Source organism: Oncorhynchus clarkii, chromosome 17 (assembly GCF_045791955.1).
Source record: "Oncorhynchus clarkii lewisi isolate Uvic-CL-2024 chromosome 17, UVic_Ocla_1.0, whole genome shotgun sequence".
Classification (NCBI taxonomy): Eukaryota; Metazoa; Chordata; class Actinopteri; order Salmoniformes; family Salmonidae; genus Oncorhynchus; species Oncorhynchus clarkii.
The window spans coordinates 51056105-51075321 of NC_092163.1; the positions used below are offsets into that span (position 1 = coordinate 51056105).

The following is a 19217-nucleotide window of genomic DNA, read 5'->3' on the forward strand; positions in this document are numbered from 1 at the left end:
TACAATGTAGAAAATAGTGCAAAAAAAACAAACTGGAATGAGTAGGTGTTCAAACTTTTGACTGGGACTGTATCTGTCATTGAACATGACAGCAGTATGGCGCTGACAGATGGTCACCTCACTTCGAGTTCTTAGAAAACAATGCAGTATTTAAAAAAAATGTATTATTTCTTACATTGTTAGCACAGGAAATCTTAAGTCTTATTACATACAGCCGGGAAGAACTATTACATATAAGAGCAACGTCAACTTACCATCATTACGACCAGGAATACGACTTTCCCGAAACGGATCCTCTGTTCGGATCACCACCCAGGACAATTATGCTAATTCTAGTAGGCGATCCAAAACAACGATGCCGCAGAAGGAGCAGACAAAGCGGCCGCCTGGCCAGGCACGTGCACATCGCACACGCTCCCGAGTATACTACTAGCCAATGTCCAGTCTCTTGACAACAAGTTAGACAAAATTTGAGCAAGGGTTGCATTCCAGAGGGACATCAGAGATTGTAACATTCTCTGTTTCATGAAACATGGCTCTCACGGGATATGTTCGGAATCGGATCAGCCACCGGGCTTCTCCATGCATCGCGCCGACAGAGATAAACACCTCTCTGGGAAAAGGAAGGGCGGGGGTGTATGCTTTATGATTAACGACTCATAGTGTAATCATAACAACATACAGAAACTCAAGTCCTTCTGCTCACCTGATCTAGAATTCCTTACAATCAAGTGCTGGCCATTTTACCTACCATGAGAATTCTCATCAGTTATTGTCACAGCTGTGTACATTCCACATCAAGCAGACACCAAGATGGCCATTAAGGAACTTCACTGGACTACATGCAAACTGTAAACCATACATCCTGAGGCTGCATTTAATGTAGCTGGGGATTTTAACAAAGCAAATTTGAGAACAAGTCTACCTAAATTCTTTCAGCATATTGATTGCGCTACGCGCATGCGCAATAGCCTCGACCACTGCTACTCTAACGTCCGCGATGCATACAAAGCCCATCCTCCCGTCGGCAAATCTGACCATGACACCATCTTGCTCCTTCCTTCTAGCTCCTTCCGCAAAAACGCAAACAAGATGTACCAGTGACGAGAACCATTCAACGCTGGTCCGACCAATCGGAAACCATGCCTCAAGATTGTTTTGATCACGTAGACTGGAATATGTTCCGGTCATTCACAGAGAACAACATTGACCTTTACACTGACTCAATGAGTGCATTTATAAAGAAGTGCATTGGAGATGTTGTACCCACTGTGACTATTAAAACCTACCCTAACCAGAAACCGTGGATGGATGGCGGCATTTGCGCAAAACTGAAAACGCGATCCACCGCATTTAACCATGGAATGTGGTATGGAAATATGTCTGTATATAAACAGTGTAGCTATTCTCTCCACAAGGCAATCAAACTAGCGAAATGCCAGTACAGGGACAAGGTGGAGTATGTGGCAGGGTCTACAGGAAATCACGGACTACAAAAAGAAATCCAGCCACGTCACGGACACCAACGTCAAGCTTTTAGACAAACTAAACACCTTCTTTGCCCGCTTTGAGGATAATACAGTGCCACCGTCACTGCCTGCTAAGGACTGCACCCCCCCGCCTCTCCTTCTGCATGGCTGATGTGAGGAAAACATTTAAACGTGTAAACCCTCGCAAGGCAGCTGGCCCAGACGGCATCCCTAGCCGCGTCCTCAGAGCATGCACAGATCAGCTGGCTGGTGTGTTTACGGACATGTTCAATCGCTCCCTATCCCAATCTGTTGTTCCCACATGCTTCAAGATGGCTACCATTGTTCCTGTACCCAAGAAGACAAACATAACTGAACTAAATGACTACCGCCCCATAGCACTCACTTCTGTCATCATGAAGTGCTTCGAGAGACTAGTCAAGGATCAATTCACCTACATTACCGGCCACCCTAGACCCACTTCAGTTTGCATACTGCCCCAACAAGTCCACAGACGACGCAATCGCCATCACACTGCACACTGCCCTATCCCATCTGGACAAGAGGAATACCTACTGTCATGACGTTGGCCTGGGGGTGGGTTTATGACAGTCATAAATACCTCTTCCCCCCTTTTTCCTCTCTCTACCCTACTGATGTTACATTTGCAAACCCCTTGGTTAACATAGAGATTCTGGGAACATCGGAAGGTGGGGGGAAATGAACTATATTCTGGTAATCCGACCAATTGAACATATGCAATGGTACTTACTGAATATGATGTCAGTTCGGTTGTCATCTGAGACATTCTAATCAATGATAAGATGACATAAACTCTACAGTGGAAAGTCTACACATCAGAGTTATCGGATTCACATGGAATTGTTGTTCAATTTAAATGTTTGAATATGAAATTATTCGTGATGGAATGAAATGTGATTTTAGCTTCTAAAATGTGAGAATTGTGTTTTCATAAGGTTAGGGCTCTGCTCAATCAGTGGCCTGCCCCTGTGAAGAGTCATGGGTTATAATACTTTTCAGACACACCCTTCTCGCTCCACTATATAAAGCCTTGACGAAAATGTAACCTCCTGTTCCGAGGATGTGCTGACGACGGTCCAATGTCAGAATGGTTCAGATAATAACTACAGAACGAAGCCAACATCAGCGTGAGTTTTGGTTGCGAATGGTATGAACTTTGAACTCTTATTCACTACAGAAGTGATACCTCCTAGCCGTTGAGTTAGCAACAGCAGCTGCAAATGAGGGTTAGGAAGGAACAGACAGAGTATCCCGTCTATCACATAACGACGTTACTACAACGTATCCAATTGACCACCAGAGACATTCTTCAAAGGACTGGGTTTTGCAACACGGCCTTCCATCTACCACCAACCTACTGAAGGGCAGCTCAGAGTAAATATTTATTGCATTTTCCTTTTCCAAATGGGCGGTAATTTAGAATGCATAAGATACTGTATTTACGATAGCACAGCTTCTTCCTTTGTTACTCAGTCATCCCACTCTTTCACTCAAACCCAGCCCCTTTTCTTTTGTGTAACAAACTGTCATATCTGTTCCGCCCGCTAGGGACTTTTTCCTTTATGACGTAATTTGTAATCAAGTTATGATTAATTATGTGTATGTGTAATTCTGTGTGATTAGTTAGGTATTCAGTAAATAAATAATTAAACCCAATTTTGTATTGCTAATTCAACTTGTTAGCCAGGGTTCGTGAAGATAACCAAGAATTTACAACTTTCAGATGAGACTAAATTAAGATGACGATTAATATTGACTGCTATTGATGTAAAATATTACTAGGTCTTTAAGAGTTTATTCGGAAGATAACAGCTCTATAAATATTATGTTGTGGTGCCCCGACTCTCTAGTTAATGACATTTACATGATTAGTTCAATCAGGTAATATTAATTACGGTTAAATTATTTTATAGAATAGCATGTCATATCACTTAATCCGGCATAGCCAAAGACATGACACTATGTAAGAATGCTGTTCATTGACTACTGCTCACCATTCAACACCATAGTACCCTCCAAGCTCAATCATCAAGCTGGAGGCCCTGTGTCTCAACCCCTTCCTGTGCAATTGGGTCCTGGACTTTCCATTTCGCTGACTCTCAACACTACCCCACAATGGTGCGTGCTCAGCCCCCTCCTGTACTCCCTGTTCACCCAGGACTGCGTAGCCATGTCCTCCTCTAACGTGTGCAGACGAAACAACAGTAGTGGGCTTGATTACCAACAATAACGAGACAGCCGACAGGGAGGAGGTAAGGGCACTCGGAGTGTGGTGTCAGGAAAACAACCTCTCACTCAACGTCAACAAAACAAAGGAGATGATCGTGGACTTCATGAAACAGCAGAGGGAGCACCCCCCTATCCACATCGAAGGGACAGCAGTGGAGAAGGTGGAAAGTTTTAAGTTCCTCGGCGTACACATCACAGACAAACTGAAATGGTCCACTCACACAGACAGTGTGGTGAAGAAGGCGGAACAGCGCCTATTCAACCTCAGGAGGCTGAAGACATTTGGCTTGTCACCAAAACCCGGACAAACCTTTACCGTATCACAGCAACGCCCTCAACCGCAAGGCTCTCCAGAGGGTGGTGCGGTCTACACAACGCATCACCGGGTGCAAACCCTCCATGACACCTACAGCACCTGATGTCACAGGAAGGCCAAAAAGATCATCAAGGACATCAACCACCCGAACCATTGCCTGTTCACACAGCTACCACCCAGAAGGCAAAGTCAGTACAGGTGCATCAAAGCTGGGACCGAGAGACTGAAAAAAAGCTTCTATCTCAAGGCCACCAGACTGCTAAGCAGCAATCACTAACTCAGAGAGGCTGCTGCCCACATTGAGAACCAGTCACTGGCCACTTTAATAATGTGATAACTAGTCACTTTATACAATGCACTCTAAATAATGTCACTTTAATAATGTTTACATATCTTACATTACTCATATCACATGTATATACTGTATTTTATACCATCTATTGCACCTTGCCTATGCCGCTCAGCCATTGTTCATCCATATACTTACATGTACATATTCTCATTCAGCCCTTTAGATTTGTGTGTATTGGGTAGTTGTTGGGGAATTGTTAGATATCACTGCACTGTCGGAACTACAAGCACAAGCATTTCGCTACACCCCATTAACATCTGCTAACCACGTGTATGTGACAAATAAAATGTGATTTGATTTGAACGCAGGAGTGAGACTACAATTTCAGGGAAACACTACATTTTCCATGAAGCAAAGTAGGTGGGCGTTTTTCGCAACGGGCTGGCACTGCTAAATTGGGAGCATAGGGGATTGGGAGGTGACAGAACTGTCTTCGTTTTGTCCGCCAGACTGAGGAACTTCACGCTGTTACGGGTGTGGCTTTGTACGTGATAAATCTTTACGAAGAGAAGAATGCATAACGGCACTCACACACTTAACGACTAAATTAAACACAGAGGAAGAAGAGAAAATAGAATAGCTTCTTCACAGTGGGTATGTGAATTTTGGTTACATTGCAAGTTGGCAACGGAATCCATCTACTCTGCCGTCTTCACAGCTGGAATACTTTTTATTGAAGTTCCGTGGGCCCATTTCCTTGCGTTGTAACCTGCGAGGCTGATCTTGAAAAGTGAACTTGACTGATTTTTTTTGACGCGCCTCAAAAGAAATTGTTGTTACTCATAGTGTCCGCGTAATGACAGACAAATTACTTTTCCGTATTGGCTTGGATAGCATATCACTGGGGTTGAAAAAATAGGCGTCAAATTTGGCTTTGGAATATTAAAAACGAATAAACATCTGGAATAGAACTGAATTGGGACTAAATCGAATAAAGTATTTGTTTGCTGGTTTGTGGACGAATCAAACTTATTTCCCAGTCGTTTTTCTCAAAGGGGAAGTTTAATTTCTCAACCTCACAACACTGTTCTGGGAACGCTTTTTTTTAAACGCTCCCAGGCATACAGTCCTAAATAGGCAACATTTTTTGTGTGATATTGTCCGAAAAACAGCAGTCCTGAAGCGTGCACTTGGAACCATGGGGTGCACAGTGAGTCAGGAAGATAAAGCTGCACAAGAGCGGTCCAAAATGATTGACAAAAACCTTCGAGAAGATGGGGAGAAGGCGGCGAGAGAAGTGAAACTGCTCCTGTTGGGTATGTACCATCAAGCACTCCATTCTAATGTCTGAATCCAATCGACGTAGAATCGCGTGAACACTTGCTACATTGTATGCAGTTACGGTGTTGTGAGCTGGCGATATTTTAATTGAATTGTAATTTTGCGACGTAACGGGCGTTTATTAGTCTCAACCCAATCATAAGCCTCAGTTAGACTGTTGCCTAGGTTCGGGTTTTCGAGACTAGGCATCATGATGCATAGAGGACATTTTCGTGGTAAAGCTTTGAGGTCCAGAGTGTGCGCGGAGGACTAGGCCATATATCCTGCGACGCTACCGAATCCCTCTCATTAACCATTTTGATGTACAGCTAGTTACATAGCCGCGTTTTTGTCTAATTTCATAGAAGGTTCTCTGGCCTCCAGTGCGCAACTGGAACAGAGTAGGCTAGTCAGAACCAGTAAACACAAATTTGAGCCCGCGCTCCTCCTGCTGTCATACATTAGGGGAATGCCTCACCACCAGAATTTTCTCAACTCTTCAAGTATTCGAAATAGAAAAGTCGTGCGTTGACAGCAAGTTGTCAAGATTTTATTAGTCAAATAGCAGACCGTAAAAACGATCATATCCTAACATAAAATGACACCACCAATCTAGTGGTTTCTAAATGATAACAGCATAATGTAGCCTTCAGGCCCAGGCCTGAAATAATTATCAATCACTTAACAGTCTACAACCTAAGGTCTGAACATGTCAAGTATAATGAAATACTTAACTTGCAAGCCTTACCCAACAGTGCAGTATTCAATATCAAAATACCATAACTCATTTAAAAAAAAAAAGTAAATAAAATTCAAAACTGAAATGTGAGCTACAGTGCCAGTACCACATTTACAATGTGCAGGGATACTTTGACTCAAATACTGCAGTATGTAAATGTAGGCAGGGATTAGGAGAAATTGAATGGTAGCAGGATAAATAATAATATTGTAAGCTAAGGGAATATTTCTGATTTACTTTGATTGCTCTTCAGCTGTGCCTATTAATGATAACCACCTCATGGATGTAATGGGTTCTTCAGACCTCTCCAAGCAATGGCAGATCATTCACGGCATGTGTCAATGTAGGTCCTAATCGATAATGATTGTTGCAAGCAATAGACTCTGGCTTACAGTTTTGCAGTCTGTGAAGTGCTCACTATGTTAGGGAATTGAAACATTACAAATATCTTTGGTTGGCTCCATTTTATTCTGTTGTCTGTACTCTGGATCTGTTCATTTTGCCCCTCTAACTCATAACACCCCCACTTGTTGCAATCAGCGTAAATCTCAAGGTTGCGTCAAAGCCGATTTTGATAGTGACTTTGGTTAGTCAGGTTCTTCGGTAATACCAGCATGTACAAAAACGAGCTGTGTCCACCTTAGGGCACTGTAATAAAGTTTAATTAACGTGGTGTAAGTGTGTGTGTTTGCGCTTTCAACTGAACTGAGTGTGACGGAGTAGGGACTGTCATGACAGACAGTCATTTGGATCGTCTGATTCTAGTGCCATGACTTCTCTGCCAGTTTTATTTTTTGACTGAGGTCATATCATAGCCACCCTCTTAACCCCCCCATGCTGAACAGTGACAGTGAAGTCTTGCTTCATGTGCACTTTGCTCCCATTCTCTATTGTTTTGACAGAAGCACAGGGCTCCTGTTAGGAATATGTTGGAGCCCAAACAGCCAGCCAAAGCATGTGCTTGAGCCAAAACCAAATACTCTGTTAATGTCCTGACGAATGGTGATCGGCGTGAGCGTCAGAAAATAACCTTATGACTCTAAATGCTTCCTGAGAACTGAAAGGTGAGCTAAGAGGGAATCCTGGCATTACCTTGAAAATAATGACGTTACATTGATTTTAGAGCTTTTTAATGGAAATTCCAAAGCCGAAAAGGGTAAACGTTCAATTGCCAAAACATTGACAATATTCCATTGTCTTTGATAAGGTCCACATTGGGTAGACAACAATAGAAAAATAGGTGATGATAAATAAAATACTTCAGTTATGTATATTACTTAGTTTTTATTTGATTACTTTAAGGAATGAAAAATAAAGTAATCATCTCATATACAGTGGGGCAAAAAAATTATTTAGTCAGCCACCAATTGTGCAAGTTCTCCCACTTAAAAAGATGAGAGGCCTGTAAGTTTCATCATAGGTACACTTCAACTATGACAGACAAAATGAGAAAAAAAATCCAGAAATTCACATTGTAGGATTTTTTTATGAATTTATTTGCAAATTATGGTGGAAAATAAGCATTTGGTCACCTACAAACAAGCAAGATTTCTGGCTCTCACAGACCTGTAACTTCTTCTTTAAGAGGCTCCTCTGTCCTCCACTAGTTACCTGTATTAATGGCACCTGTTTGAACTTGTTATCAGTATAAAAGGCACCTGTCCACAACCTCAAACAGTCACACTCCAATCTCCACTATGGCCAAGACCAAAGAGCTGTCAAAGGACACCAGAAACAAAATTGTAGACCTAAACTCAGTTTTTCACAATTCCTGAAATGTAATCCTAGTAAAAATCCCTGTCTTAGGTCAGTTAGGATCACCACTTTATTTTAAGAATGTGAAATGTCAGAATAATAGGAGATAATTATTTGTTTCAGCTTTTTTTTTTTTTTCATCACATCTTCAGTGGGTCAGAAGTTTACATACACTCATTTAGTATTTGATCGCATTGCCTTTTAAATTGTTTAACTTGGGTCAAATGTTTTGGGTAGCCACTAAATTGGGTGAATTTTGGCCCATTCCTCCTGACAGAGCTGGTGTAACTGAGTCAGGTTTGTAGGCCTCCTTGCTCGCACACGCTTTTTCAGTTCTCCCCACAAATTGTCTATAAGGATTGAGGTCAGGGCTTTGTGATGGCCACTCCAATACCTTGACGTCCTTAAGCCATTTTGCCACAACTTTGGAAGTATGCTTGGGGTCATTGTCCATTTGGAGACCCATTTGCGACCAAGCTTTAACTTCCTGACTAATGTCTGAGATGTTGCTTCAATATATCCACATCATTTTCCATCCTCGTGATGCCATCTATTTTGTGAAGTGCACCAGTCCCTCCTGCGGCAAAGCTCCCCACAACATGACGCTGCCACCCCGTGCTTCACGGTTGGGATGGTGTTCGGCTTGCAAGCCTCCCCCTTTTTCCCCTCCAAACATAATGATGGTCATTATAGCCAAACAGTTCTATTTTTGTTTCATCAGACCAGAGGACATTTCTCCAAAAAGTACATCTTTGTCTCCATGTGCAGTTGCAAACCGTAGCCTGGCTTTTTTATTGAGGTTTCAGAGCAGTGGCTTTTTTCTTGCCGAGTGGCCTTTCAGGTTATGTCGATATAGGACTTGTTTTACTGTGGATATAGATACTTTGGTACCAGTTTCCTCCAGCTTCTTCACAGGGTCCTTTGCTGTTGTTCCGGGATTGATTTGCACTTTTCACACACAAGTACGTTCATCTCTAGGAGACAGAATGCATCTCCTTCCTGAGCGGTATGACGGCTGCGTGGTCCAATGGTGTTTATTGATTGTACAGAAGAAAGTGGTACCTTCAGACGTTTGGAAATTTCTCCCAAGGATGAACCAGACTTGTGGAGGTCTACAATTTTTTTTTGAGGTGTTGGGTGATTTCTTTTGATTTTCCCATGATGTCAAGCAAAGAGGCACTGAGTTTGAAGGTGGCCCTTGAAATACATCCACATGTACACCTCCAATTGACTCAAATTATGTGAATTAGCCTATCAGAAGCTTCTAAAGCTATGACATTTGCTATTTCCTGAGGACATTGCATTTTTGGATGAAATGCTGCATTGCCCCTACAAAGTGTTATCAGATTGAATCCCAGCCTTGGACTCTATTCGATCAGGTCCAGTGACTCATATTTGGGATTAAGTCCGACATAGCATTCTTCCTCTACAGCTAGAATGCATGTTTGAATTAACAATCAGACTAGTTTTTATTTTACACTGTAAACATGTCCTTTGTTAAAAGCATTAACCAAGGTTTAAAGGTAAAGTCTGATTGAGCTGACATATGCAGAGTTTTCCGTGAATGCTATCTATGTGAAAGCGGGAACTTTGCCCTTAAAAGGTGCATCGCCGAAAAAGTGCTATCGAATTGGCTCAGCCCTAAAATGAATAAGGCTGCATTGTCTTTATTCAAGGTGTATCACTGGTGGAGCTTGCAGGATAAAGTGTGTTGGATCAGTTCTTGACAGGTTCCAATCACACATTCCGTCCTTGGCTTGAACTTGTAAACTAAAGTCAGTGTGACATCCTCTCAGAAGTGCAACATCTCACCTCTTCCTAGAAGCCCTTTTAGGTCCCTTATTTGGTGCTGTGGTAACCTGCAGAAAGCTGAGAAAAGCCTTACCACTATATCCTGTTGGCTTGACGAAGCCAGGGAGAAACCTCCTCCCGCCTGTTTGTCCGTGATAAGTGTCTTCTGAACTATTTCCCCCCACCACCACCAGATGCTATTTTTGGACCTGTGGCAGATAGAAGGGAATGATGGATCTCTTTTCTCCCTGGACCAGGAGTTGGGGCTGAACCAGGAGTTGGGGCTGAACCAGGAGTTGGGGCTGAACCAGGAGTTGGGGCTGAACCAGGAGTTGGGGCTGGACCAGGAGTTGGGGCTGGACCAGGAGTTGGGGCTGGACCAGGAGTTGGGGCTGGACCAGGAGTTGGGGCTGGACCAGGAGTTGGGGCTGGACCAGGAGTTGGGGCTGGACCAGGAGTTGGGGCTGGACCAGGAGTTGGGGCTGGACCAGGAGTTGGGGCTGAACCAGGAGTTGGGGCTGAACCAGGAGTTGGGGAATGCTAAAAGGACAAATACTACGTTATTCAGAACCTCAGCTTTGACATGGGTGTTTGTAGCTAGAGTAATTTATTGCAATATATTGAGTTTATCCCTCAAAGACTCCAGTGTTCAATAACAGGAAGCACACGTTCAATGACTTCCCTTCAGGTTTTGAGCTTTGATTGACATTTAATCTCCTACCCCCAGCAGCTTGAGCATCTGTGGATTCCGTCACTATTTATTTTTTATGTTCTTCGATTATTTGTATTTTTTTGGTTTGTTATTGAATATTTTTAACCTTCCATTTTCAGTTAAGCTGGGATGGAAATTTCCCTTGGCAGCGTCTTCCTCTCCTTTAAACTGTGTGAGAGTGGCAGCTCGGTTTGTGTGAACATGTCTGAACAGTTCACAGGCTTTGCATAAGAGACACACACTTTTTCTCTCTCACGCTCTGTCTATATATATATATATATATATATGAACACATTGCTTATAGGCATGCCTTGCATTTATGTAAATATAGACACATGCTTGCATGGCCACACGATACGCGGGCAAGGCAATGTAAGTGCTGTTATGTCTAAGCAAGGTTATTTAATGTCTGAAAGTGTGCACTGTGTATATCCACATTCCTCCCCAGCTGTCTGCTTGACAGGGATGAGGTGATTTTAAGGAAGCAAGGCGGAAACAAAGGACGGCTTCTTCAACGGACATGACTAGATGTTTTTTAATTTTTTTATTGGACTATGGCTGAGGAATGCTGATCACGGTCTCGGGGGATGAAACCTTGTCTATTTTAAGTTGGGAGGAAACAACTGATATGGCAGCCCTGTTATTTATTTCCATTGGTAATGAAACTATAGGAGTACTCTTTTATGACATGACATGCAGCACATGTACTTCATTGTGTTACAGCAAACCATTAGGACTGAAACAACTCGCCCAGACTTTTTGTGCTTCCAGGCCAAATGTATCAGGCATTCTGTTCTGTGTGAGTCCACTGTGGTGACATGACTCAATTTATGTTGCAGCTCATTCACATTTGAGAGAAGTCTTGATTGTAATAGAAAAGGAGAGCTTTCAGAAAAGCCTGTTTTTTTTTGCGTGTGAGTATGCGTCAGTGTTGAGGCATACTTTGACACACCACTGTTGCTGCTCTAGAAAGAGGGACTGCTGACGTAGGATCGCTTCAAGCAGCAATTACTTCTCACCAGCCTAGACTCTCCTGCCCACAGACAAGGGGATTAACACAACACCAATTCAGCATTCATTCCCTCTTCCTCTATTTTTTTTTATTTTTCTTCAGCTTTCCACAACATCTGAGGCCCTAAAGAATGGACCTGTCTTCTGTCCCCCTCGTGGTGGTTCTCCCTGGATGTGGGGCTCAGGGCAACCTAGAGGAAATCGCTCAAGCCTATTACTGTTAATACAGTTGCCAACTCCCATAGACATGGCCTCTGAGTGCAGAAATCAATGCTAGCTAACTGATTTACAGATTGAGCTGCCATTTAAATGTAGGGAGATGAGCTGTCTGTGACCACCACCCAGGCACTCATATCTATCACTGGGGAAACACTACACCAGCCAAGTACCACGTCTGATGTACATACCTCTCCTTTTCTGGGAGTGCTTTTCCGCCCAGAACTCGGCGTCAATTGTTGTGGCTGTGTGTGTTCATTCTCTCTAAGAATAAAGAAGAAAGCCGATTGTTTGCTGAGCTAACTTGATTAGAAGAACCGCTTTGACACATCTAAGCAGGCGATATCCTCCTGTAGCTTCATGGAGAACAAACGGCTGCCTTTATTTCTCTAATTGCCTTGATTGAGTCTCTTCGAAACGCTGTATTGATCACACTGAGAGGCTGTATTGACCTACCTGCTGGTGGTGAGCGTCATCATCAACTGGAGCGAAGCCCAGACTGAAACCTGAGAAACAGCCATGGTGTGATCTTAAGACCAGAGTGCTAGAGGCTCTGAGGCATGGCTGCCGTCCTCACTTTGAACACACCTATTAGCTGTGTGTGTGTGTGTGGTTAGATTGGTTCTTCCTGGAAACCGGTTGTTTGTCAGACCTGGCTGCTTTTCGAACCGTTTCTTCACCAATATAACAATTGAGGCGCAGTTGAGTTGAAGTATGTAGCCTACACGCTTTATTTAATTGAATGGAGGAGGTTGAGTGGAGTTTCCAGAGTAGCAGCCCACTCCAGAGTGGTGTGAAAGTAAGACACCATTCCAGAACTGTTGGGCTCCCGAGTGGCGCAGCAGTCCAAGGCACTGCATCTCAATGCTAAAGGTGACACTACAGGCCCTGGTTTGATTCCAGGCTGTATCACAAATGGCCATGATTGGGAGTCCCGTAGGGCGGCGCAGCATCGTTTGGGTTTGGGCAGATTAGGCCATCGTTGTAAATAAGAATTTGTTCTTAAATTAACTGACTTGCCTGGTTAAATAAAATGCAAACAAATGAAAGATGTTGAGTGTAGATGTCATGCTATAATAGCTACATGAGGAGACATGTTCTATAGCTACCTGTATGAGCCCTGCATAAACCAGGCTTAGTCCCCCTTATTACAGCTGGTAGCAGAGTTCTGTGGGCTGGAGGGTAATTACAGTACACTGATTACAGATGGAGCAGTGGTTCTGTAAGGAACAGAGTCGGTCTGACACTGTCTGCTGACATCAACACGTCCCTCTGTATGACTGCTGCTCCCAGCGACTCAGACATGACTGCGAGCACACTCAGACATGACTGCGAGCACACCCAGACATGACTGCGAGCACACTCAGACATGACTGCGAGCACACCCAGACATGACTGCGAGCACACCCAGACATGACTGCGAGCACACCCAGACATGACTGCGAGCACACCCAGGCATGACTGCGAGCACACCCAGACATGACTGCGAGCACACCCAGACATGACTGCGAGCACACCCAGACATGACTGCGAGCACACCCAGACATGACTGCGAGCACACCCAGACATGACTGCGAGCACACCCAGAGATGACTGCGAGCACACCCAGAGATGACTGCGAGCACACCCAGAGATGACTGCGGGCACACCCAGAGATGACTGCGGGCACACCCAGAGATGACAATAAAGATCTAGGGAAATCAGTCTAGTCTAAGGTTGTATTATTACTATTCACAGCCGGGTGCTGAAATGACGACAAAGCTTTAGAGGAAGATATGTTCAGCAAGTTAGCTCCAACGCATGTTTGAAGATGTGATACTGTTTACAAGTAGGCTATATTTGCAGCGTTCCATTTGTAGTGCCTCCCATTTTGCAGTGAGACGTGGTGGTTATGAGATCATCTGTGCCAAGGGGGAGGTAAACATCCTGTAATTACAGTGTGAGTTGTGAGGATAAAGCCTGGTCCTGCAGACACTAGGTCTCCATGTGGGTCGACTGGGACCCTCCAACTAACAGCACTGATAACTGGATAGATACTCTGCGGTTGAATCCTCTACTCTCCTCTACTCCCTCCCTTCCTCTGCCGCCCCTCTCTGCCTCAACATACACTGACAATATCTTCAATTCTCCCTGGTTGCTTAATAAGAACACCAGAATATCATCCTGACGATTTCAGTGATGAGAAAAGACCTTTGGGGCCCATTTGGGCTTGCTGTTTTTTTATCTGAACAAAAATATAAACGCAACATGTGAAGTGTTGGTTCCATGTTTCATGAGCTGAAATTTTAAAAAATCCCAGAAATGTTCCATATGCACAAATAGCTTATTTTTATAATTTTGTGCACACATTTGTCCCTGTTAGTGAGCATTTATCCTTTGCCAAGATAATACATCCACCTGACAGGTGTGGCATATCAAGAAGCTGATTGAACGGCATGATCATTACACAGGTGCACCTTACATTGGGGACAATAAAAGCCCACTTTTAAAATGTGCAGTTTAGTCACACAACACATTGCCGTAGATCTCTCAAGTTTTGAGGGAGTGTGCAATTGGCATGCTTACTGCAGGAATGTCCACCAGAGCTGTTGCCGGAGAATTTACATTTCTCTACCATAAGTTTCCGCCAATGTCGTTTTAGAGAATTTGGCAGTACGTCCATCTGGCCTCACAACTGCAGACCACATGTAACCACGCCAGCCCAGGACCTCCGTATCCTGCTTCACCTGCAGGATTGTCTTAAAGGGGTTTGAGGGGTTGCTGAGGAGTATTCTGTCTGTAATAAAGCCCCTTTTTGTAGGAAAAAAAACATTGTTTGGCTGGGCCTGGCTCCCCAGTTGGTGCACCCCTACCTAGTCATGTGAAATCCATAGATTAGGGCCTAATTGATTTCCTTATGAACATTAACTCAGTAAAATCTTTTAAATTGTTTTTATATTTTTGTTTGTTGTATGTAAAGATGTGTCAGCAGTAGCTGTACTAAACACACACACACACCCAGACAGCCCTGTGCTGTGTTCTGCTGAGCTAGGCTCTGCTCTGGTCTGGTCACGCTGTGGTGTGAGAGGCAGGGACAGGGCTCATTTGGCTGTGCCGTTTACCTCTAACGTGTCTGTGTGGGAGAGCAAAGTGGGCACTGCTGCATGTTAGCTAGTCTGCAGATGAGCCTGTACAGCAGTATAGGAACTGTTGACTCATTACAAAAGTGTGTTTTTTGCTTGGCCCATAGGCAACAATCTACCAAAGATCTACTTTGCTCCACTGTTCTGTCATGTGGCCCCAGGACAAGAGAAGTCTTTGTCTGTTCCAGATATAGCCCTGGTTGCCTTGCCTGCCACCATACACTAGCATGACCCTTTCAATCTCTGGACCACTCTGAAATCACAACAGATTTGCCAACGGCTACAAACCCCTATTGAATCCCGAGTCCACAACCTCTTAAAGGCGTCCTCATGCTTCCCAGCCAAAAGAGTTCAGGAAGAGTTTGTGCATATATTATGACATTTTGTCATGTCTTTTGTTCGTTTCGGGCACACAATGTTTTCTGAAGGCAAACAGAAGTAGGTAGCCGAAGTTTACGCAACTTCCGTTGGTGATTGGTCAACAGAGGGGTCCTTCAATAATGTCTTTGTTGTCATTGAATGAGAGATGACTCAGTTTCATCAATTTGACTTTTTTATTTTTATTGCCAAACTCCGTTAGATGTAAAATTGTGCGACTAAGATCTCCTCTGCAAAAGCATCAAAACGAATGACAGATTTCTTTGATTAACTGGGACTATTTTGTGGAAGTGTATATTGGCTACAGCCTCTTGAAATGCACAAACAGTCCTGTTGCTGCTGCTTTTTCTAGTTCTCCAAATGAAGGTCTTAAGGGACTATGCATATAATCTCTCCTCTCTCACAGCACCCCTCCGCTCCATCACGACAACTCCCTCCATCCCCTCTCCTCAAAAAATACACTATGATTAATGAGAACTTGGCTATATACACAGGGTACCAGTGCAGGGGTATGAGGTAATGTAGGTAGATATGCACATGGAACTAGGAATAAGGTGGCAGATAGTTAACATTAGCAGCAGCGTATGTGATGAGTCAAAGGTTAGGGAAAAAGGATCAATGCAGATAGTCCGGGTAGCTATTTGGTAAACTATTTAACTAACTATTTAGCAGTCTTCTGACTTGGGTAGAAGCTGTTCAGTGTCCTGTTGGTTCCAGACTTGCTACGTTGGTACTGCTTGCCGTGTGGTAGCAGAGAGAACAGTCTATGACCTTGGTTGGCTGGAGTCTTTGAACATTTCTAGGGCCTTCTGTCTGACACCAACTGGTATAGAGGTCCTGGATGGAAGGGAGCGCGACCCCAGTGATGTACTGGGCCATACGCAATACCCTCTGTAGCGCCTTGCGATCAGATGCTAAGCAGTTGCCATACCAAGCTGTTATGCAGCCAAGATGCTCTGTGGTGCACCTGTAGAACTTTTGCGGATCTGCATGACCATGCCACATTTTTTTTCAACCTCCTGAAGGGGACATGGCATTGTCTTCTGTCTTCACGACTGTGTTGGTGTGTTTGGACCATGATAGATTCTTAGTGATGTGGACCCCGAGAAACGTTATGCTCCCGCTCCACTACAGCCCCGTCAATGTGATGGTGTGCTCGGCTTTCCGTTTCCTGCTGTCCATGATCACCTCCTTTGTTTTGCTGACGTTGAGGGAGAGGTTTTGTGTGTTAGCACCACAATGCCAGGTCTCCTACCTCCTCCCTATAGGCTGTCATATCGTCATTGTTTTGGCCTACCACCGTCGTGCTGTCGGCAAACTTAATGATGGTGTTGGAGTCGTGCGCAGACAAGTAGTCATGGGTGTACTCCCAGTTCACCCATGACTACAAGGGGACTAAGCACTCACCCCTGAGGGGCCCTCCTTGTTGAGGGTCAACGTGGTGAATGTGTTGTTGCCTACCCTTACCACCGGGGGAATTGCTTCTGTAATTCCAGGATCCAGTTGCAGAGGGACGTGTTCAGTCCCAGGGACGCGTAGGTGTTCCTTTTGTCCAAGTAGGAAAGGGCACTGTTGAGTGCAATAGAGCATGCGTCATCTGTGGATCTGTTGTAGCTGTTTTCATGGCTACAAATGTGAGTGCTACTGAGCAGTAGTCATTTAAACAGGTTACATATGTGTTCTTGGGCACAGGGACTATGGTGGTCTGCTTGATGCATGTAGGTATTACAAACTGGGTCAGGGAGAGATTGACAATGTCAGTGAACACACTTGGAGGGGAAAGGATAAAAGGAGAGTGAAGATGGCTGGAGAGGATGGCAGGGCAGTGAGGGAGAGGAGGCTGGATGATGAGAATAGAGAAGGGCTATGACAGGAGGATAGTATCTCTGTGGTGAGGTGTCAGTGCTCCTGTGTATAGCGCCCGGGGTTGAGCTGTTTAATCAGCAGGGTGGCTTTGCCAAACCACAGCCCTCACTGCTGCCATTGTTCACGGCTCTAATCTGCCCTAATCTGATCTTCTCAAGTGTCGTATCCCCCCCCTCCTCAATACAATAATTGAGATGTGTGTGTGTGTGTGTGTGTGTCAGAGGGAGGGGAAGTTAGAGTTTAAGTAGCCGCCAGAGCAGAAGAGTGACGCTCACTCTTAGATGATCTCAAATTATTTGAAGCATCTCTTGCTGTGTGTATTTCTGTTCTTTCAGCTCGGTCTTGGTGGGTACCAGCGTGATATGAGGTTTCTTATAGGTTCATATCTCTAACAAAGGAAAGGAAGAGCGTCGGGTGGCACTGGTAATGTGCTGATAATCACTGTCCTCGTCCTGTTACTTTTCACTCCTCAACCCTCCCAGAGGGAGCATTTGAATGTATCTGGTGGAATAACTTAAGCCCCACACCTAACATGAACCTTGATACAACTGAGACATCTACGGTACACTACTGCTCTGAGAAGTCTTTTGATCAGCTATAACCCATGGCCAGGGCCTAGTATGACTGTTTTATAAGGACTTTTCCTGGTCAGGTAAGTGTTATGGGGACAACTTTCTCAGTTCCTGCATTTGAAAAAACTATACAAAGATCAGCTTTATTGCAGATTGTAGCTTCTATCAATGTAATTGTCTGTGTGATTTCCAATCCCCCATATTGTTTTTGGTAAATATATATTTTCCTTTATATTCCCCTAATTGGAGTAAACTAATGGACAACAGAAGTTAGACTTCTACTTCCAGGTTATACATTTTATGGACACAGCATATTTTAGTTTTTTTTTAAAAACTAATTTGTCCCACCCTTCAGCTCCCCTCAACCCCTCCCATCTATCTCTGAACGCCATCCAGTTTCTATTATCCATAATAAAGAGATCACTTTTTTGACTTTACACCCCTGTGGACTCTAGTTTTATCTTACCTTGATTATTGTCCAGTCATATGGTCAAGTGCTGCAAAGAAAGACCTAATTAAGCTGCAGCTGTTCCAGGACAAAGTGGCTCGTCATTGTAATCAGAGAGCTGATATTAATACTATTCATACCAGTATCTCTTGGCTAAAAGTTGAGGAAAGACAGTCACTTGTTTTTATAAAAAATGTGTTGTGGAAATTCCAAATTGTTTGCATAGCACACACTTACCCCACCAGACATGCCACCAGGGGTCTTTTCACAGTCCCCGGATCCAGAACAAATTCAAGAAAACGTACAGTACAGTATTATACAGAGCCATGAGTGCATGAAATTACCTACCATCTTATATAGCACTAGTGAACAGCAAACCTGGTTTCCAAAAACAAATTAAGCACCACAAGGCACAACGCTTCTCCCCATGTGACCTACTTGTTGTGTGTAAAGTATGAACTGACATGCATGTGGTAGATGCGCGCGCACACACACACACACACACACTACATGTTAATGTTTTTAAATGTATTTAAATTGTAAAAAAAAACATATTTTTCTTTGTCTGGACCCCAGTAAGCCTAGCTGTCACCATTGGCGTCGGTTAATGGGGATCCTAATAAATCAAAGTATTCTTGATCGATTTGACTATGACTTTTCAAATCACCCAGCAGTGCTATTTGTAGAGTCGGTGGGAATAGCTTGGATATCTGCGGGAGGTATGCCTGGACTGCAGCAGGCCAGGGGGCCTAGGTGTTAATGTTGTGACAGCTGGCCCGTCAAGACGGTAATTGATAGGTCAATTTGTTTTGATAGTGCAGTCCTTTTGCAGGAGATCCTGTCTGGCAACTGGACCAATATGGGCCAGTGGGAATGGGACAGGGGCTAAATTAGCCACTCATCATTCATACCTTTCCTTCCAGCTCATATTACCCAGAA

The 19217-nt window shown here is 43.9% G+C and overlaps 1 protein-coding gene across 2 annotated transcripts in view; it reads left to right on the top strand.

The window, feature by feature from the left end:
* Positions 1–4667: 4667 nt before the first annotated feature.
* LOC139371055 (guanine nucleotide-binding protein G(i) subunit alpha-2-like) overlaps positions 4668–19217 on the top strand; it is a 119272-nt gene continuing 104722 nt past the window's right edge. Inside the window, exons 1-2 of one of the 2 annotated variants that reach the window (XM_071111100.1) lie at positions 4838–5002; positions 5521–5664. In XM_071111100.1, coding sequence (XP_070967201.1) covers positions 5547–5664 — 118 coding nt within the window. In that variant the 5' untranslated portion in view covers positions 4838–5002; positions 5521–5546. Of the gene's footprint in view, positions 5665–19217 lie in introns of both variants that reach the window. The other variant, XM_071111099.1, reaches the window with a different exon arrangement.